The sequence below is a fragment of the Erpetoichthys calabaricus genome, chromosome 4, assembly GCF_900747795.2.
Source record: "Erpetoichthys calabaricus chromosome 4, fErpCal1.3, whole genome shotgun sequence".
Taxonomy (NCBI): domain Eukaryota; kingdom Metazoa; phylum Chordata; class Cladistia; order Polypteriformes; family Polypteridae; genus Erpetoichthys; species Erpetoichthys calabaricus.
In genome coordinates, this window is record NC_041397.2 from 42,760,377 (window position 1) to 42,782,819 (window position 22,443).

General features: G+C 39.2%; 1 protein-coding gene across 2 annotated transcripts in view; it reads left to right on the forward strand.

Moving 5' to 3' along the window:
* LOC114649974 (cGMP-dependent 3',5'-cyclic phosphodiesterase) overlaps nucleotides 1-22,443 on the forward strand; it is a 736,214-nt gene that overhangs the window by 648,828 nt on the left and 64,943 nt on the right. For both annotated transcript variants that reach the window (XM_051926538.1, XM_051926540.1), the window contains exons 12-13: nucleotides 681-749; nucleotides 6,625-6,755. In XM_051926538.1, coding sequence (XP_051782498.1) covers nucleotides 681-749; nucleotides 6,625-6,755 — 200 coding nt within the window. The remainder of the gene's footprint in view (nucleotides 1-680; nucleotides 750-6,624; nucleotides 6,756-22,443) is intronic.

Genomic DNA, 22,443 nt, shown 5'->3' on the forward strand with positions numbered 1-22,443 from the left:
CACTATCTCTACATCATCCAACCTTCTCTCTCTCGTTCTCTTCATTCATCATCCTCTCAAAGTACCCTTTCCATCTGCTCAACACACTCTCCTCACTTGTGAGTACGTTTCCATCTTTATCCTTTATCACCCTAACCTGCTGCACATCTTTCCCAGCTCGGTCCCTCTGTCTAGCCAATCGGTACAGGTCCTTTTCTTCCTCCTTAGTGTCCAACCTCTCATAAAACTCATCATACACCTTTTCTTTAGCCTTCATCACCTCTCTCTTCAGCTTACGTCTTATCTCCTTGTACTCCTGTCTACTTTCTACATCTTTCTGACTATCCCACTTCTTCTTCGCCTACCACTTCCTCTTTATACTCTGCTGTACTTCCTCATCCCACTACAATGTCTCCTTATTACTCCTTCCTCTGCAATTATTTTTTATCAGATTAATAACTGATATATTGAACTAAATTAGTCAGAACAGGAAAATAATTTCACAGTTTAAGTTTATTAAATAATGGATTATGTTAAATTGGTAGAAGATTGACAATGGAGAAGAAAATTATCTTTGATTTTAACCTTAAACTTCTCATATAGCAGCTCTATTAAGGAAAGTTCCTCACAAAAAGAAATAAAAAGACAAACAGAAGCTATTAAACAGTGTATCACTCATTGTTTTTTTCTTCCCTTTACAGCTAACATTTGGTCGCCTAGGGCAAGTTGTTGAGAAGAAGACATCTATTACACTGGAGGATATCAGCTCTGTGAGTACTCCAAAACTGTCAAATTTACCACATCTGTATTTTTTCCACAGCTCAAAATATTGAATTTTCCATTTTCACTGTATATTTTGTTTACTTGCAGTTCCTGAAAAAAGTTTAAATAATTGACTATTATCAGTACTGCAATGGTAGTATCTTAAGAGTATATGGTAATGTAGAGTGTTATTAAAATCCATTCCTTCAGTAGGGGTAAAGGGATTTTCAATAATCACAGCCATTAACTAGAAATAAGGAGAAGAGTCAATATTGAATGGTCAAAATAGGCGCAGTCCCCCAGAGAATCGTCAGCAGTAAGAGTGATTTCAGAACAAAAAGGGCCAGAGCCACTACCACCAACTGTTCATCTGAGAAAGCTCATTATAGTACTATAGTATTATTTGGTAGATTGCCAATCTGAAAAATAAATACTGTGTAATGGTGAACTGTTAAAGTTAAAGTGCCATGGTAAGCATTGGTGTATCATTCAAATAAAGACCACATACAATACAATACAATACAGTTTATTTTTGTATAGCCCAAAATCACACAGGAAGTGCCGCAATGGGCTTTAACAGGCCCTGCCTCTTGACAGACCCCCAGCCTTGACTCTCTAAGAAGACAAGGAAAAACTCCCAAAAAAACCTAGTAGGGAAAAATGGAAGAAACCTTTGGAAAGGCAGTTCAAAGAGAGACCCCTTTCCAGGTAGATTGGGCGTGCAGTGGGTGTCAAAAGAAGGGGGTCAATACAATACAATACAATACAGTACAGTACACAGAACAGAACAATTTCTCAATATAGTAAGAAATAAAAAATATAAATTTTAGAAGTACAGAGCAGAATTTAACAGTAGATGATATATCCCATAATAAGATTTGGATTTGTATAGAGTCCTGGAGACCTCATCCTTCAAGCTGCCTCCCCCATTTGGCCATTCCACAGCTGAAACAGTGCTGGGCCAGCCAATCCGATGAAAGGACCCCTCTCTCCCACGATTCCTGCAATCCTCCATCTGGGATGACTTTTCCTTAGGCAGGCAAAACAACTTGGCAGGTGGGCCATGGCACCAAGTGCCACATTTGAGTACCGAGAAGAAAAACAGAATAAGTGAGGGTTAGTATATAATTATAACTGTCATGTTACTTATGTTTAAGTGCTAATGACTAACAACAGAGATGCAGTCTGTACAGTTAATCAGCAGCTCTAGTCTGGATATGCTAAACTGAAGTAGTGAGTCTTCAGCCGGGATTTAAAAGCTGAGACCGAAGGGGCATCTCTTATAGTAGCAGGCAGACCATTCCACAGTTTAGGGGCCCTGTAACTAAAAGCTCGACCTCCCACTGTTATTTTATTAATCCTTGGAATCATAAGCAGACCGGCATCTTGAGATCTTAATGTGCGCTCTGGTTTGTAAGTCATGATAAGTTCAGACAAGTAAGCCGGACCTCGGCCATTTAATGCTTTATATGTTAAAAGAAGGATTTTGAAATCTTCCCTAAACTTAACCGGGAGCCAGTGTAAGGATTTAAGAACTGGAGTTATGTGTTCGTATTTTCTTGTTCTTGTAATAATTCTCGCAGCCGCATTTTGGATTAACTGGAGGCTGTATAAAGAACAGTTTGAACATCCAGTGAACACCGCATTGCAGTAGTCAATCCTACTAGAGATAAATGCATGAATTAGTTTCTCAGAATCCTGTTTATTTAAAAAGCGCCTTAATTTCCTAACATTTTTAAGATGGAAGAAACATGTTTTGGACAACTTTGTAATATGCGCTTTAAATGACATGCTAGAGTCAAAGATAACTCCTAGATTGCGGGCTGATTCAGTAAAATTGACTGGGATTCCCACTGAGTTAAATGATGACAAAATATTGTTGTGATCAGCATCATTCCCTCCAACAAATAACATCTCTGTTTTATCTGTATTTAAAGACAAGTAGTTCTTATTCATCCACTCCTTTAATTCACTAACACAACTAATTAAAGACAGCATTGGAGAAACTTCATCTGATTTAAATGAAAGGTATAACTGGGTGTCATCTGCATACGAGTGAAAATTAACATTATGTTTCCTAATGAGAGATCCCAGTGGAAGCATGTACAGTGAAAACAGTAAAGGTCCCAGTACTGAGCCCTGTGGGACACCATATTGAACTTCTGTGTATAATGATGGAGTACTGTCAGCACATTTCTGTACATATTGGAATCAATTTGATAAGTAAGAACTAAACCAAGCGAGCACGGTGCCTGTAAGCCCAACATCATTTTCTAGCCTGTGCAGTAAAATAGAATGGTCGATGGTGTCAAACGCTGCACTTAAGTCCAGCAACATAATTACAGTGGAGTTTCCTTCATCAGAGGATATCAGAATGTCATTTACAACCCGTGTTAGTGCCGTTTCTGTACTATGACCAGTGCTCTGTGCTCTGTGCTAGCATTTTAAAGAGAACAGGATAAAACCATAACCTATAATTTCAAAAACTGCTACAATCCTGTTAGTTATACCTAACAATGGACTTTTGTTTATTGATTGATTCATTCAGTCACTTGTGTTTTGTGTCATTGTTTTACTATCTACTGTACATGGTGGAACAGTCAGCTAGTGGACATGAAGAAAGGAAAGTTATGCCACCAACTTTCAATTGCATACCATCTGCATTAACAGACACCTAAGGCTCATTATCTCTGTGTATCATTTAGTGATTCGTGAAACGGAAGTTTTGATTTGTGTACCATTTTGCTGCAGCAAGGGAAGCAGATTGAGATCTAAGGAAGAAATGAAATAGAGTCGCACAGGCTAAAGCCAAAACTGAGAAAAACAGGCAGCACTTTCTTCAAAACCAAGAGTCATAAACCAAAGAAACTATTGAAATAGCCCAAGGGAATGTTTTATACCCACCAACTTGGACAGTGGATATGTCTGTAAGGCCTCTTTATAAAATGTTACTTTGATGATGTAGTCTGGCATAATTTCTGGGTACACCCCTTAGCAATCTCTTCCTTTGTGCTCACAAATGAACAACAAAACGCTGTCATCCATGAAAAAAATTGTGTTAAAATATAGAAGAAGTCTTATAGTAAAAATAAGATTACTCAAATAACCTGATATTACAAATATGGATTAAACCACAGAAAAGGTCAAGAAAAATGTATTATGTCCAAGTAAAATGTTTAAAGTGCCCTGATCGTGACAGCATACAGTTTAGTGAATCTGACACTAACATTAGTGTAGCTGGTGATTTCATAATTATGAAACGTTTTAACAGAATTCATGCGGCATATTTTACACATGATGACACACTGTGCACATTACTGTGCTTTTTCCACACCTGCCTTTACCTTGCAACCAGCCTTTCCTGTTTCTTGATTCCTGCAAATGGAGGCTTGAAGCAAAATGCAATTTATTTTGTGATTTTATTTGCAAAGGAAAACTCTGGGCTTTGCTGCAAATTCAATTTCATACAAATCGTTTCACTCATCACTAGTCTCATTATTTAAATTGGCTCTTGGTCAGCAGCAGCATCTTTGTGATTTAGTCTTACCTCTTGAATCCGACTTTACTTTTTTTTTTTTACTTTGTGTACCATTTCTCTTGACTGCAGTTTTTGTCACATCTTGTAAATTTTCAGTTATTTCCAGACCAATTCGATTTAATTTTAGCCAACTGAATCATGTCTCCTGGCTCTCTGGCTACTCAAACCACATTTTCAAAAGCAACCCTTATCAAAGTTCTGCTGTTATTTAGTTCTAGTCACACAATGAAAATGCAAGAATAAGGACTTTGGCCATGATGTATGGCATTTAGTACCTTCTGTCCTGATTTAGTAGCATTTCTGGTTGATAATACTGTATTTAATTCTGTAATTCTGTAAAACAACTACAAAATATCAATATTGTTCCTGATCCAATTGTAACAGAATATCCTATTTGTGTGTTGAATTAACAAAACAGGTACATGTGCCCAAGTGCCCCTTTTCTTTACTTTGTTTCTTAACTTTCCATTGTTGTACCTTTACACGCTAACATTAGACGGAACTAGAGTATCATTCCTGCTGTGGAGGCATCAGAAGTGTACCTTAATGGGAATCCCCAAAACAATGTTAGCATAAAAAATAGATCAACCAAATAACAAAGTCTAATATACCCCAACTTGGATGTCCCACTGATTATGGTATGTTACAACAGATATGATTAGATGTACTATATACTAAAATCTCATTGCATATGTTTATTAAATTTAAAAATATTAATTCATATGCAGCATAATGCAAGTACAGTGCACATTTTGTGTAATTTTTTACACATATTCTGCTGCCACATTTGTAAAATAAATAAGATAAAAGTAAATTGCATATACTCCACAACACTATAATCTGTGCAATTAAACAAAAACTAAAGGTTTGTTCTTTGTTATTAGTGACATACTCCGAATTCTATGTCATTTGTAAGCCACTCTAACTTTTGCATTTTGTAGTTATTAAGTCAATGACTAGTATTATATGCATAGTAAGGCATTTTGAGAATGTGCAGTTTGATTTTCAAGAAACGCTCTACATGATTTTGAAAAGTGGTAATAGCTGAAAAGAATTAATTTTCTGCATTAACACTGTATTTATAGTGTGTAGCAGAGTTTAATCTTAAAGATTTTACAGGTCAGTTACATTTGCCTACATTTCTTTGTTAAAATACAAATAGTCTGAATGTCATCCTTCTTCCAAAGGAGTAGTTACAGTATAACACTTAATTAGTGACACTGATTGTGTGGTTCTCTTGTAATATTCAATGAGATTCAGGTAAAATTTGTAAATGTATTCATGTGCACACAACAAATCCTGCAGTGGGTAAATGTCTGCCCAAAGAAGCTAGAGTGATAACTACAGAGCATCAGTAAATGCATTCTTTATTCATTTTGTATAAAAAATGCAAGGAATATGACAAAAAGAGTTGGCGTTCCATCTGGACACCCCACATAGTGTCATCAATCAAAAATGAAAGCGAGTTATTAATAAGAACAAACTTTATTATTCTTGAAGCTCGTAAGCACTGCTGAGCCGTCAAAGTGTTTCTTTAGAGAAGATGGAGCTCCATCCATTACTAAAGCAGGTCCAACAAAGAACCGGAAGGGGTGGGGCTTGCAGCTATTGAGGGCAATCATATATATATATATATATATATATATCTTGTGCAGGACACCACTCCAAGGCAGGCAACCCAGTCGGAACTGTACTGGGAATTTTGCCCAAACTGGACGTCCACAGCATGGTAGAACAGAGGAAGACAGCTTGTGCTGGGCATTGTCTCCCCCAAACCACTAGATGGCAGCCCACCTGGGTTCCCACACTGGGAATTGGAGTTTGTAGCCTCAAACTTTTTGGGTTCCGTGGATGCTGCCAGGGGGCACAGAAGGGAATAGTGAGCCCTACTTTGTCAAGCTCCATCCTCACCCTGTAATGCTTCTTAGCCACAGCTTCAGGACACTTATAAATTATGTCATTTTGTTCATGTGCCTATTGTGACTATGCATATATTTTTACAACTCCTGCATTCTTGTGCTTTAAAAAAATGAATGCACTTTAATCATTCGCTTTATTCCCCCATTTTGCTAAAATGATATTGCCATCCATCAGTATACAAAGAAAATCAGCACTGCAATGTTACACAAACAAATGCAACAGAATTACAAGGCAGCTCAGTGATAGTGAAGCGATAAAGAAATGGAAGTACTAGATTTGGTAGGATCCTGCACTGAAGTACTTTACAGAAATAGGAGTCTTGCTTAGTTTACTTCTTTAATAGTGTTTCACGTGTCTATGTGAGGTGTATTTGTAGAAGATGTATAGCTTTTTCACTGTAAGCCAATTGTCTGTTTTCATCATAGGAAGAACACAAACAGTTAAACAGCATGCTTGGATTTGAAGTTCACTCCATGCTTTGTGTACCTGTTATCAGTAGAGCTACTTCCCAAGTGGTGGCTTTGGCCTGTGCGTTTAATAAGAAAGGACAGCAAAGGTGAGTATAGAGTTGCTGTTTCTCCTTTCATAATAATGTTTACGGTAATACCTTTATATTTTTATGATGTCTGATATTTGCTTGATCAGCAGAAAATCAAGAAACAGTAGGCAGAACATACATTTTGTCAGAACAAAGAAATACTGTTACATTGATCAAGTGCTGCATTGTTTACGGGTGTTTCCAGACTGCCTCACTTAAAGGGATAACCTGCTTGTATCCCTCCGCCCTGGGACTGTGTGCTGTCACCATGAGGGCTTGTGAGAAATAACTGGTCTTCTGCTAGTCCTGACTTTTAAAGGTGTTTAAAGGGTCACATTTCCCATGTTCTGACACAGTGTACATCTCTATATTTGTCAGTAAGTATTTCATCCTCTTATTAACTCTCTAAATCCTCTGTCTCTCCTTCATAGGGTCAGGCATCCTTGACAGTTGCTAGGGTGTCCATGCCTATTGCTCTTCTTAGGGCCTCTTCCTGCATTAGTATGATGATGTGAATCAGCGCTGACATCCTTCCCTTTTTCCCCGTGGGATTTATTGGGCTATGTCCCTGTCTTATGACACTTTTTCCTCCCTGGCAACCCCATCACAGATACTGTATATGTATCCATTGTTTAATCCAATTAATCCATTTTGTGCTTGCGGAGGCAGAGATAGATAGATAGATAGATAGATAGATAGATAGATAGATAGATAGATAGATAGATAGATAGATAGATAGATAGATAGATAGATAGATAGATAGATAGATAGATAGATAGATAGATAGTGTGATAAGCTGCCCGGACACAGACAGACGGACACCATTGTACAGTCCACCACACGTTTATTAAACATAATTTAAAGTCCAATAAAGTGCACAGCCCAGTGCTTCTCGCACCAAACTCCCCCAAAGTCCAGGCCTCTTCCAACACAGTGCCTGTTCCTTCAAGCCGCCTCCACTCTCCTGCACTCGACCTTGTCCGCTCCTCACCCGACTCCAGTCCTTCTCTGCAGGGAGGCGGCCCCTTTTATAATTACCCGGATGGGCTCCAGGTGATTCCCGACACCCCTAAGACACTCCCCTGTGTGGCGGAAGTGTCGGCTATACTCCCGGAAGCCCTCCGGGTGTTCCCTGTCTTCTTTCCTCCAGCACTTCCTGGTGTGGCAGAAGTGTTGGGGTTCTGGGTCCTTCAGGCATGGGGGCGCCCCCTGGCGGACACCACGGGCCCCTCCGGGGTTGGGCTTCCAAGCCCTGCACCCATGGCCCTCAAAGGAACCAGGGCGGCTGCCCCCTCGTGGTCCGGAGGGGGCATGAGCCCTCCTCCTGCCCTCCTGGGCGTCCCGGCTGGGCACCACCCCCAGCCGCGTGCCACAATAGATAGATAGATAGATAGATAGATAGATAGATAGATAGATAGATAGATAGATAGATAGATAGATAGATAGATAGATAGATAGATAGATAGATAGATAGATAGATAGATAGATAGATAAAGCTGTTGCTGTCTAATGACAGACTTGTAGGTTGTAAGATGGATCTGATTGTGGTCAGATCTGCCCAGCTATTTACATTTAAATGCATTTAACATTTATATACATCACGTCCAGCTTGTTGTGTCCACCCATTAATTCAAAAACATTTTTATAGTTTACCCAACCAAAGTTACACACGTAGTTTTATTAACTATAAATACAAACATTTTTTAACTTTATACTTGAGCACATGGCTTCCAACATGTTAAACATATTTATAAAAATGTAACAGGACAGGTAAACAACCCTTAATTATAGGTAACACAGTCCAGAGGATCAACAAAGCCATAGTATCCAGGATTTGAACTTCTAACAGTTAATATTCATATTGTTGTCCATCAGGCTGACACATTTCTGGACTCTATCCCTTCATCAGGGCCAGACAAACTTGGAACTAAAAAGAATTAATTTTCACATCTCAAGACACTGCATAAATACATACTCAGAAAGGGGTATTCACAAAAAAACTACCAGAAATACAAGATTTTGGAGCACTTCTCAGACAAGGCATCTACAATTTGAAATGACGGACATCTCCACTTTTTAAAGAGCTCTAACTAGTCAATAGATTCTAGTGTGACCATTAGCCCAATGCATTAATTAATTTTAATTAGGAGTTTGTTTAACAACAAATAGCCTGAGGAGCATAATACAATGTAATAAATTGAAACAACTACCAAAATTACACAATAGAGCATATCTAATCTATACTAAAATCTGATATATATGCATGTGACCCCTCTACATTGATCTCAAAAGGTGAAGGAAACAATCAAAAGACTGAATAATCAATTAATAAAAAAACATCATAATTATACTAAAGCAAATGCAATTTAATAAAGATAATACACAAGGAGCAGCAAGGTCATTTTTCAAAAACACATTTTTGAAAAATGATCTTGCTGTTCCTTATGTATTATCTTCACGAATTAAACATGACATTTACTGATTGTCATTGTTTCTTTCAAAGTCCCTTGGTTGAAGACACCACATATGTGGAATGATTCATCATTGGAGTGTCGTAGATATACATTGTATATATTGTACCAAGAGACCAAGTGTATAAGAGTTTTTTTTATTATAAATAATAATCATGTGAGTTATGGCCAGTTTTGTAAATAAATACTCACCACACTTGCGCCTTAAGTAGAGGGCATGGTAGTGTGGCCAGAGCAGTTCCCGGGTGCGATGTGGACATGGGCATTTCCCCACTGAAGTGCACAAGTGCAGGATTGCCCATGTCCATAATTGATGCCAGGAGCTGCTCATCGCCACACCTGTGCTACGTCCCCATTATATATAGTAGGAGGAGCGCGAGTGCAGAGGGGAGAAGAAAAGAGAGAAGGATGGAGGTTAAGGAAGAAGAAGGCTGGAGAAGTGGAGAGCAGGTGCGAGCAAGTGAGAGCAGGCTCGCTTGAGCAAAGGCAGGCAACCAGAAGGAGAGCCCTGGCAGGGCGTAAGGCTGACACTCAGGGGTGGATGGATTGGGTCATGCCTGCTGAGCTTTTCAGAGGAACGGGAGTGACCAAGATCATGGACGGCTTGCCGCATTAGGCCAAGAAGGCAGCGGGAGTCGGGCAGGCTTGGGAGGTTAGAGCCCCAGCGTGAGCGCCCTGGCTGTTGGGGGAACCTGAGCGAGTCTCGGTCCGGAGGTATGAGCTGTATGTAACCAGGGGATGGAAGGCTACCAGACCAGCAGGAGAAGGTCTGCTGCAGCTGCAAAGCCCGATGGGAGAAGCAGAGGAGCAGCCAGATAGAAGGGAGAAGGCACCGGGTTTTTAAAAAAGACAGCTTCCAGCCAGTATTTTAACCTCGGTTTTTAAAATGGAATTATTTATTTGGATTTTAACCTCCACTTATCACTTGTTGTTTTTATGGATTATTTACTTAATAAACATTTTGAAGCACTGCACTTTGGACACTGTTTTGATTTTTTTTTATTGTTTTTAATAAAAGCACTTTTGCACTTTGCACCTTCCCCTTACTCCAAGAGTGGTTTGTCCCCATCTGCCAGTTCATCCAGTTACATTACCGGCGGTGTTGGGTTCAAGGGCACCCAGAAGAGAAGAGGGAGCTTGGAGCAGGACCCGCATCGTCAAATCATGAGAGGGAAATTAACTAAACTAGCAACAGAAATACACAGAAATAAACAGAAATCATGAACCTTAATGCCAAGCTTGGAGTTCCCACACAATTGATCAGTTGCCTGTGTAGTGAGGTGGCTGCCCGTTTTCCACTTTCTGCGTGTGTGTGTCTCTGTCTCACCTGCCATACCTCTAGCTGTGATTCTCTATCCTGGAGTTGGAGACCATTTCTAGAATAATCTCTTGTATAACTCCCAAGGTTGGGGATTCCCCATTGGAGCCCTCTTTTAACATCCCTGTCTAGTGGCCCCAGATGCTGTTGTAGTCTTGAGCCCCCTCTTCTGTTTAAAGGGCCAAACAAACCCCATCTAGTCTGTCCATCTTCTTATGAAGTATAGGGCCACGTACAATGTAACGTTACAGCCTGCTGTGGAATGGGGATTTCTGTATAATTATATTCCATTCCCTAAGGCTATGCTGCCACTTCTATGCCCCTTAAAAATTACAGCATTTAATGGGTATTTATTAAAAATAATTGGTCTCCCTCATTCTAATAGTGTCAGAATTGTCTGTGAATTAAATTTCTTTTTCATAATTCTGATTATCTTTCTATATTTGGTTTTCTAGAAATCTTTTATTTTTTCTATTTGGTTATCACTTTGTTGATGTTGTTGTTTTGTGCAGAACATTTTGCATCCGTGAATGTTTGCCCTGTTGCTTTGGTGCATTCCCGAATTTGCAATCTGATTTTGTACTGTAGGAAGGCTTGAGTTGCCTGTCATACTTACAATGTTTGTGTTTTATACTTTCTACTACTCGTAAAATAAATTAACCATAACAATGAATTCTTTTTAATATTTTTTTCTTATTAGAGGAGGTCTAGCTGGTCAAAGATGGCAATCATTCACTTATACAGTTAGGGCTTTGTTGCCAGCTGTCTTTCCAGCCAGACTACAATACACATATACAAGCCGTTTTCTCAAAACTCCTTTAAGGGAATACAGCAAGGAAGGATCTTATTTTATTCCATTTAGTCATTTGAGACTTACAGTGAACTTGTTTTTGTCTATCATCTTTCAGAATATTCCAAGAATACACACAGCAGGCTCCTATGCAAACAGCTAAAATGTATGAAATCATATATCAAGTGAAAATCAAAATAATAAAAAAACAGAAAAAAGACAGCTAACACACCAATACCCTGCCATGCTAAAATAGATACATACCTGTCATTCCAGATCTCTGATGTGTTCACTTTATTTATTTATTTATTTATTTATTTATTTATTTACGTAACCCTCTTTATCACTCCTATCACTTCGTTGATTTGAGTTTTAGATCCGACACAGCGTGGGTCTAAAAGAGACATCTCTGTTGGATGTCTATTTTTGGGCACTTCAACCCACTCTACCTAGGGGCACAATGTACCCTTCAGCTGGCCCTGCTTTATCCCAATATCACTTATGAATAGTAGAGAGTGCCTTTTCAGTGTATGCATTATGTCTCAGTTGGACAATTGTATTCTTAGTAGCTGTGTAAGCCTGTGCTGTAAAAAGCCCGGGGTCCTAGAAACTATTGAAATCGTCAGAAAAAAAACTGAAATGTATAGATGTCAGGTAATTGAAAGAAAGTACTCTGGGTATCTCTCGCCTAGGAGGATTAATTCTGCCGATGTGCTCACATCGCTTCTGCATTAGCAGCGGGAGGAAAAGTAAAAGGGATACCATTTTACCAATTTTATCGGCTAAATGACTTTGTCTTTCTTCTGAGGTTTCGCTTTTCTGACGTGCTCGCATCGCTTGTGTTATTAGCGGCTAAGCAAGTTTTCTGTTTCCTCGGAAGCAGAGCCCTTATCCTGACTCCACCTCTCATTTCCAGGCCGGACAGACACATACACTTCCATGCGTAGACGTTTATATATAAAAAGATTAAAAGATCAGAAATGTCATCAGGTATTTACCTGGTAAAATCTGTGAAGATCAATCACAATAATAAAAAATAAAAAACACCCAATTAATCACAGCAAACCAAAACTAAACCAAGGCTTACATTAAACCCACAAAAAACTTCAGGTCAACATTCCAAGAACTTTAAACTGTGGATATCTCTCTCTGCCCAATGATCTCTTTTTGAGTAGAAAACATTCATCAGATTTGAAACACACTAGCATAGCTAGGAGGGCATAGGGGGTGGTCTGACCTGGGCAGCACTTTTTAATAAACTTTAGTACTAGACTTTTTAGAAAATTTTGTATGATAGGGTTTTGGCAAGCTAATATGTGTTATCTATGAAAAATTATGCAATTTTTAATTTTTAAAAACTGTTACAAATACATATGTTCTAAAGTTATATTTTACAAATGCAAATTGTGACCAGTTCGCCGACTTACTCCGACTGAAAAGGACGAACCCTTCATTCTCATTTTTAATATTTAATCATTCTCTCAATTTTAAGATGAAGTGAACAAAAGAGAGTAGTGCCACTTTAAGAAAAAAGAAAGAGCAGAAGGAAGAAGTATTAAAAAAGAATGAAGGGACACTATTGAAATACCTCATTCGTAAAGAAACTACTTCTACTGCACGTGAAGAAGTTTCCGAATTAAAGCCATCTTCATCCTCTAGTAGTTCTTCATCTTCAAGCAATGCAATGTATGACAAACAAAAACTTCCTGCTGTTAACTTAAAAGATACTGGTCTTTGGCCAAGCAAAATTAATGATGACACACGGATCTTACTGGTATGTCAAGGTGCATCTGTGGTTCAGTATTTAGTCCGAAATATCGTAATATTTCTGTGAATTTTCTTCACAATTGCTAATACTGTTGCTACCCCCAGTGAGAGATTTCTGCAAAATGAAACTTATAAAAAAATTATTTAAGATCTACAATGAGTACATTTCAGAAACTTTGCTATACTTTGCATAGAGCAACAACTGACAAACAAAATTGACTTTGATAATGTCATCAACGATTTTCCCAACATAAAAGCAAGAAGAGTAGTATTGAATTGTTTGAATAGATGTAGAGTATACATTTTGGATTGTAATTAAAACTGTAATTGTAATTAATAATTTAGAATGTAGGTAAAATTTTCATTTTTTGTATTATATGCATTATGTTTTATTTTCTAAGCTGGGGGCAGCAAACTCAAAGACCGCGTCGGGAGACAAAAACTCTCCACTGCCACCAGAGCAATTCTCAAAAGAACTATTCTGCATATAATCTCCAGAGAGCTATCCCTCCATGTTTAGATGGTACCACCATTGGGAGCAATCAGTGCTATAAAATTAAATGAGTTACAATTATCCTACTCCTCAGAGACTAGGTAACAAGGTGGAGCAGGAGAGTTTTTTGTTATTTCTCGCTTGTTATTTTTTAAATTCGTAGCCTTCACATTATCTGCTTGAACAAGCTCAAATTGCACAGATTAGAGTCTTGTTGTTGTTATTATGGTTTGTTATTACGGAGATCGCTTGCAGGGTTTTTTTTCCTTAACCACTTCCAGCGTTAGGACAGGCCTCCAGAAATCTTGAAGCCAGCTGGTTAGAACACCCCATAGTGGTGCCAGGTTTCCCTACAGTGGCCATAATGAGCAGGAGAGAACCATTCATAAGGTATGGAGGCTCCTTGCTGTCATATATCAGACTGGAGGAGTGCAGATATTACTTCCAGAGCACCCACCTTCAATGAAAGTCCTAATGCCCATTATAGTTGAAACGTTTTATTTAACATTAGTGAAACACGCAGACCTGTTGTCCTAAAACAAAATGCTACAAAAGGCTACATATAAACGTCAGTAAACCCTATACCCATTGTTTAGAAATGTAAGAACTTCCACTTGTTTATGAATTCAGAACATGTGTGTACTGTGTCCTGGGGGATTGATATGCTTGTGTGACCAGGGCTTTAATTATAATAAACTTTTATGCAGTAAAGTGCCCACCAGGTTGCCACTACCTAAAATTGAATGAATTTCCAGAACATATCAGCCTATAAACTTTTGATTGATACTAAGATCAAGATTCTAGCCCCATTAGTTTGAAAGTAATTGTGTGACAGACGGACAGAGATTAGCATTTTATATACAGTGTGAAGGATTGCCGGCTTTCTACTCCGTCCCTCACCCCCAGGCCGCCAGGAGGAGCTCTCCCAGCAGCGTGGACGTGCCCCGAATTCCAGCAGGACATCATGGACTCTGTAGTTTATATGCACAGCCCTGCTGGATACCATGGGGGCCACCAGGAGTCGCTGTAGGGAGGCTGTCGGACTCTTACGTGCCCTATAACCCGGAAGTGCGTCATGATCACATGACAGGAAACGACGTGCCTCCGGGGTGAAGAAGAGTTTTTATATGACCCGGAAGTGTTCCTAGTCACGTGGACAGAGAGGGCGAAACACTTCCGGATCAAGGACTATAAAAGGACTATGGGAAATCCCAGACGTTGAGCTGAGCTGGGTGGAAGGGTGGCAACGCGTCTGGGAGTGTGGAGGATTATTGTTTATTGTTATTATTATTATTGAGTATTGTGGAGAGGAGGGTGCTTTGTGCACAATTATTATTATTAATAAATCATTATTTGGACTTTTACCTGGTGTCTGACGTCTAGTCTGAGGGTTCAAGGGGTCACGGAGATCTTCAATCTATCACAACAGGTACAGTATATAGACTAGCTATGCTACACATCTAAAATGGGCTAATATCTAAGTCTTCAGTGCACCATCTATTCAAATGTATTTTCTAGTGAATGTAATAATAAAGTGCACTGCCTTGTTCTTTCCAAAAGAAGCTTTCCAAAAGAAGCACTACCTCTGTTTTTATAAATCTTTTGTCTAAATGACAAATAACAGAGACATAGCAACTAGATGGACACACAGATAAATAGACATACACACAGACATTTGCTGTTGGAGTGTCTGCCCACGGTCCTTCCTGCGTGGAGTTTGCATGTTCTCCCCGTGTCCGCGTGGGTTTCCTCCAGGTACTCCGGTTTCCTCCCACAGTCCAAAGACATGCAGGTTAGGTGGACTGGCGATTCTAAATTGTCCCTAGTGTGTGCTTGGTGTGTGTGTGCGTGCCCTGTGGTGGGCTGGCGCCCTGCCTGGGGTTTGTTTCCTGCCTTGCGCCCTGTGTTGGCTGGGATTGGCTCCAACAGACCCCCGTGACCCTGTACATAGGATATAGCGGGTTGGGTAATGGGTGGGGTGGGGTGGGTGTCTGCCCACTGATTTTTTGAAGCTACATTTTCTTAATCCATTCAAGACTTTGAGCTTCCATTGACGTTCTAGACACCACACAAGTAGGTTTCCCAAGGCACCTTATAATATTAAGAAGGACTAGTGCTGGTAGAGTCCCATTGTCATTCATAAGATCACCAGATTTTCCATTGCTTTTGCATAGTCAACTACTAGCATGTTCATTTACACAATGTACATGTGGCTCTCTGTTTTCTTTGAAAATAATATTCTGATCTAAGCAGGTACCTAACCAAATCTCTTGTAATATGAATAATGATGAATTTTAACTGCTTAATTATGAACAACATATTACTTATTTTTTAAAAGAGATTTCTACCATATAGCAAAGGGCAGAGCAGGCTCTCTTTTTTCCTTAGGGTACGATGTTCCTTTAATGTGGGTAGTGACATCCTTTACTTATTCTGCAGTGCTGTTATTGCTATACTGTGGAGTGCTGGACTGCTATCTTCAAAAAAGGCCAACCTAATCAACAAGCAGACTGAGCAATGGGACTCAGTCTAGACCCCTGGAGGTGATAGCGAAGGAGAGGATTAAAACAAGACTGAGTGCCATTATGAACTATGCTACACATCGTCTCTCTGACACACTAACACTGAGGACATTCAGACCACCAATTATTCAGCGGAAGTGTGTCGAAGAAACACTACAGGGGTTCCTTTATAACAACAGCAATACGTCTGCATAATGCCTCACTGTGACTTCCAATACAGATGTTTTAAATTTTTTTTAGTAATTCTATCTATCTATCTATCTATCTATCTATCTATCTATCTATCTATCTATCTATCTATCTATCTATCTATCTATCTATCTATCTATCTATCTATCTATCCCTACATCCTTGAAATGGATTAAACAGATTGATTTATGAATTAATAAATGAATGATGGCCACTTACTGTATTAAACTCAGTACCTATTAAACATTTTTACACCAATCAATAGGCTAACTTAATTTTAATACAAACACATCATTTTTCCTTGTATATAATTACATTATTTAGCTTGTTTCAGTTATCTTTTGCATTATATTTAGGTTTATGAAATCAATTTTAGGAAATGACCCAGCCAATATGCTGTCATAAACAAATTCATTTTAATTTGTTGTTGTACTCAGTAAGCTGAAGGTGGCTTACTGCATGCTTGTGTGCTGTCATGTTTTGGCTTCTTACAGTTTTTTCTTAGTTGGCTCCCACCGGACCACTGCGCAGCTTGGTGCCTATAAAAGAAATGACAGAAAGCAGGGGAAAATGCTGTCACATAAGCAAAGCCTCCCTGAAGCCGTCATTTCATATTCTTGTTCTTCATTTCTGTGCTTATGGCATCTGTCACACTGTGTTGTGCTTCTACACACTCATTCTGAAATATATGATAGTAATTAATCAAATGGCATCCTCTGGAAATTAATGTTGCAGTTGACAGGTAAAAATTGCTATTAATGTATGCTACACATTTTTCAGTGAGACAGAAGACTGATGCATTATCTCATAACAATTATTTATTTTATGCAGCAATAAAAGTACAGTGTACAATATTTTATAAACCTATGGACTTGCCTTTGACTGACTGTGTGACCCTGACCAAGTCAGTTAACCTGTCTGTACCCTGAATGTAGCAAAAAACATTTAAGCAGTTGTAGAGTATTGTATCCTGATCTTTTGGACTAATAAAAGGCTTTTGGTAGCAAAAAAAAAAATGTGTGAGAAGTCACAGTGGGAAAAACAAAAACATAAAGTAATAATTATCTTTGTTAGGATAACCTTTCCTCTTTAGGTCTTAATGTTCTTTGACCATCCTCTTAGCAGGGAGCTTCTTCCTCTGTTCCATATCCAATTATATTGAGCGCTTTGAGTAGTGACAAAAGCGCTATATAAATGCAAAGAATTATTATTATTATTATTATATCTGTCGGGAAGCACATTTATATTTGTGACATCTTATTCAAGCCACAGAGTCGCTTTGTGAGTCAAGCACAGCCCACCCTAACTGTTTGGCCTCCTGTGTATGTAGCCCTCCAGCAGCCCTCTATCCCAAAGCCATAAGGGATCTTTAAAGTCAACTTCAAGTCTCCTTACACATTTTGGTATCAGGGCCCCACTTGTCTGCAGCCCCATGGAAATCTGCAGGGTTTTCCCTCCCTGCTGCCAATCCTTCATGGTTTGACTCTCTGAAAAGACTTGCCATACTTAGTATAGAAAGTTAGCTGCCATCTGCTCTGAGTAGGAAGCCAACAGTTCCAGGTTTTGCCCATTTGCTGCTCTCTAACATGCTGAGGGAAAAATGTTGGCTTCCACTCTTGGTACCACAGCCTTTCTCTTATTCCACTTACACATACATGAACACCAACCTCTGCCACCAATCCAGACAGGCAAGTTACTGGGGGCAATCCCTCATTTGTCTGCCCGTCATTAAACTGCAGTGTGTTCCCTAATTCCCTAAATTTGCCATGGAGTGCATCATCCAAAACTTTTTATAAGTCAAGTTATGTCATTTAGCATGCTGTAGTATAAGAAAATACTTTTCTAGTTTCCTCACAACACACCAGTTGTGAAACACAGTTTTTCCCCCATGATTGTTTGCTAAAACATTACTAATCATCTTGACTGTTTGCTAGGATATCTTTGCTGTATATGTGCTTGTTTGTCATGTCATATCATTTTCTAACCCACTTAGACCTGAACAGGGTCACAGGGGTCTGCTGGAGTCTATCCAAGCTAGCATAGGATGCAAGGGAGAAACAAACCTTGGACAGGGAGCCAGTCCATTGTAGGGTGAATACACATGCATACACACAGCAAACACACACTAGGGTCAGTTTAGCATCATTAATTCACCTAACATGCATGTCTTTGGACAGTGGGAGGAAACCAGAGAACCCGACCAGAACATGTAAACTCCACGCAGGGAGGACATAGGACACGAACCCTGACTTTCTTAGAATGAGACTGCAGAACCATCTCTGCACGGCAGTGCGCCCATTTATCCATTGTGCCTCGTGTTTTTGTAAATTAGCCTGTGATACACATTAAGCTAGCTGGCTTATATTAATCACCTTCTGCCCAATCACCTTTTTATTGGCATTGCCAGCTTCTGTTCCTTTGGAATTTCTCCATTTGGCACTGATTTCTGAAAGATAACATCTGAAATATTTGTATATGTAATAATTTCAGGTAGCTCAAGTAGAGTTCCGATTATTTGGAGTCTTCTTAATCCTTGTAACATTTTGCTCTCTATTATCTCAAAGTCATTGAGCATTGCTCAGATATTACCTGTTGTCACTGACTTTCTCACAGATAAAAGCTTCAGAAAATAATAATTGAGATAATCTGCTGTTCCATCCATCCATCCATTATCCAACCCGCTATATCCTAACACAGGGTCATGGGGGTCTGCTGGAACCAAACCCAGCCAACACAGGGCACAAGGCAGGAACCAAACCCCAGGCAGGTTGCCAGCCTACCGCTAATCTGCTGTTTCCTTTTCAAAATATTTTATCCATTTTACCATCTCCAGCTGTTATCTTGCTGCTAAGCTTTATACAGAGTGGTGCAGGGAAACTGGGAATTTTGGAACCAGGGTCGCCAGCAGTTGTTTGGGACCAATGCAACCTCATTTAGAACCCCTTGCCATTCGTTATAATGAAGCAATGGAGTGGTGTGCAACGAGCATTTGCCATGAAAGCCTTTTATAAGAATGCTGATAGTGTGACTGCTGTAGAAAGGGAATTTTGGCGTCATTACCATTTAGGACATCACAATTGTGCCCTGTCTGCTCATATGATTACAATGTTGGTGCGTAATTCTGAAGAAACGGGTTCAGCCTTAAATAAGAAGTCCCCAGATGGAGCCACTTCAAGTACTGGCCGAAAATCGATGGCAGCTATTCGACGATTGTTTGGAAGGTGCATCATTTCACGCAATGGTGACATTCTATGGCCTCTGAGATCCCCAGATCTCACTGTTTGTGATTTTTTTTCTGTGGGGACATCTTAAAAGCCAAGTGTACTGCACATATCCTGCAACAATTGCTGAACTAAAAAGGAGGATTGAAGAGGAAATCGCTGGCATTCCTCTTGACATGTTACGTCGAGCAATGCAGAATTTCCACAACAGGCTGTCAGAATGTTGTTTTCTTCAAAACATAAAATGAATACTGAATGAATATTGATTACCATCATTAATTGCATATCCTGTACAATACTTTTCATCATTAAATGTATTTTTAATGTGTTTATTCATGCATTGAACGTCAATTGAAAGTTTCCCATTTCCCTGCACCACCCTGTACCTTTAGTAGAAATAACAAATAGTACAAATAGTATAGAAAATAGAATAGTAGAAATACTGGAGCAATTTTCAGGTTAAGGGCCTTACTCAAGGGCCCAACGGAGTACACTCCCTTTTGGTAGTAATGGAATTTGAACCAGCAACCTTACAGATACCAGCTCAGAGCCACAAGTTTTTCTTCCACCCAATAAGTTTCAGTTATGAAATATGGCCATTGCTACTAATAAAAACTGCATACAATTAAATAGTGGCAATACAGACTAGCTTCTTGAATTTCCGCTCATTTATGGTTCTACCCTTTTTGTTTCCTTTCTTCTATGTGTCTTTTAATTGTTGTTATTCCTTTTCCAATTTTTCCTTCAGGAACTGATCCCAAGGGGGTGGGACCTCCAGCTGCCACCAAAAATTCAGGCAGGCTGCTGATTGTGACAATCATCCTGAGACATATTTATGGGGTCGTTAAAGGCTTGGGAGTTTTTGCTGTCAGTGTGAATCACTAATGAATGATTCTTCTGTCTTGTATGGTTTGCAGTGTATTGTATTCTGGTTTGATCTTGTTGGATACATACTCATGGTACTATTTTATGCAATGAAAAGGCTGGTATTGCTAAAAAAGCAATTTAAAGGCCAGAGGTTGATACAGTGTTTAATATGGCAAAGAACACAGTCAAGTATGTTTTGAGGATAGATGAGTGTAAGAAATGGCAAAAGGTTATGGGATGAAAGTACATGGCATAGATGGTATTATGTGAGTCAATGCAAAAGAAGCATCTGGTTTGTAGAAACAGAAAGGAGGAAATGTGGTTGGCAAGGCTGTGGCTTGGGCATACTGATGTAAATTAAACTTTGGCTCTTATGATGATAATGGTATTGTTAGCTTTATGAAGCATCCAAAACAGTGCACCATGTGATAATAGTTTGTCCTAAATCCTGCATAGAATGTGTAAGTACATTTAACAGTATAATGGGAACTGCAAAAGTATTGAGAGGAGAGAAATATTTTAGGAGTAAAGGAATGGCCTGATTAGATATGTTGCACTATAATTAAATTTTTAGTTAAAACAAGTTTGGGAGTAGAATCTGACTTTGCAATATCAACCTCCCACTCCAGTATGGCAGGAGGCAGTAATACACCTTTCCTAAACACAAAGCAGAAGAGAAGGAAGGGACTGTCAAGGTGTTGCATGAGTTTTGTCCGTTTCCAGCAGCGTTATACTTAAGTCTTGTTTAGCTTACTGTTTTTGGCTTTGGGACTCACTTTTTAGTAGTTTTTTTTTCAATTTGTTTTAATAGTTGTCATTTTAGATCTGTATTTCTGAATATAGTTTCTGATTTCAGGTTATGTTTTTCCTTCTGAGGTAACTATTTGTTTCTTTATATGTTTAAATATAATTGTATTTAATCTCATATAATCTCTACTAGCGTTTTACCTGAGAAGTGTGTCACGGTGCTCTGCGTCTGCACTCAGTAAAGAGTGCTTAACAAAAACAAATTTTATCTTAATGTATTGTATTTTACTCTTTTATCTGTGCATTGTTAACTTAATTTAACAGTTATTCTTAAGTTCTTAAGTGTGGATGAGAACTTTTAGTCCTATGAGGTACTTCCAAAGAGAATATCCAGACATCTGTCTATTTACTTAACTCAGTATGAGATCAAGGAACCTGAAACTGTTCCTGACAGCATTGGACATAAAGCAAGAAACTGTTAGTCACACATTCATTCACAACAGGTGGCAATTCATATATTTGGAATGTGGGTAAAAATGGGCATAATGGGAGAAAACCAAAGTGGAGATTAGCTAAACACTTCATGCAGATGATCACTTGGGTGGTAATGAAAACCTTCTCGATGGAGCTATGAGGCTGTAACACTAATCCTTTGCCACCCTGCTGCTCCATTTTTCTTTGTCAGTTTATCAAATACACAGTCCTGGAATGAGGGTAGAATGAAGATTGTGTAACATTGCCTGTTTGTGCCTATAATAATGTGAACCCATTCTTTATGGTTTCCTGCCCTGGGTGTCTAGCACTTAACCATCTTGAATCTGCTTTAAACAACTTTGCAAATGGTCTCCCACTTACGGTCTCTGGGAAGCTCTTCTGTGCTGATATCAGTTGGACATGTTAGTAGGAAGCTCACCTGTGCTGGGCATAGCTTGGCACACTCCCCCTTTGTTTTCCCAAGACCACGGCAGGTGTTTGTGTGCCCACTGCCATTTCTGGTGGTGACAGAGTCTAAACACACCACACATACCCTCCACATCCTCTGGCAGTGCCCACCATGTCTTGTGCAGCTATCTCCTACTTACAAGTGCATTCCGGCAATACACTATTAGGAGATATCTTGCAGTGCTTAGCTATAGAAAACAAAGCATTTTCCTGACATGACAGACTGTTTAGCAATACCATACTTTTAAATGTGTGTGCAGACCGTGTGCTATTTGAAGTCACACATGACCTCTGGTGATAACCAAAGCATCTGCAGCAATGGCAACAGACACACTCACTCAGTAGTGAAGCCTGTTTGGGGTTACCAGTCCATCAAACA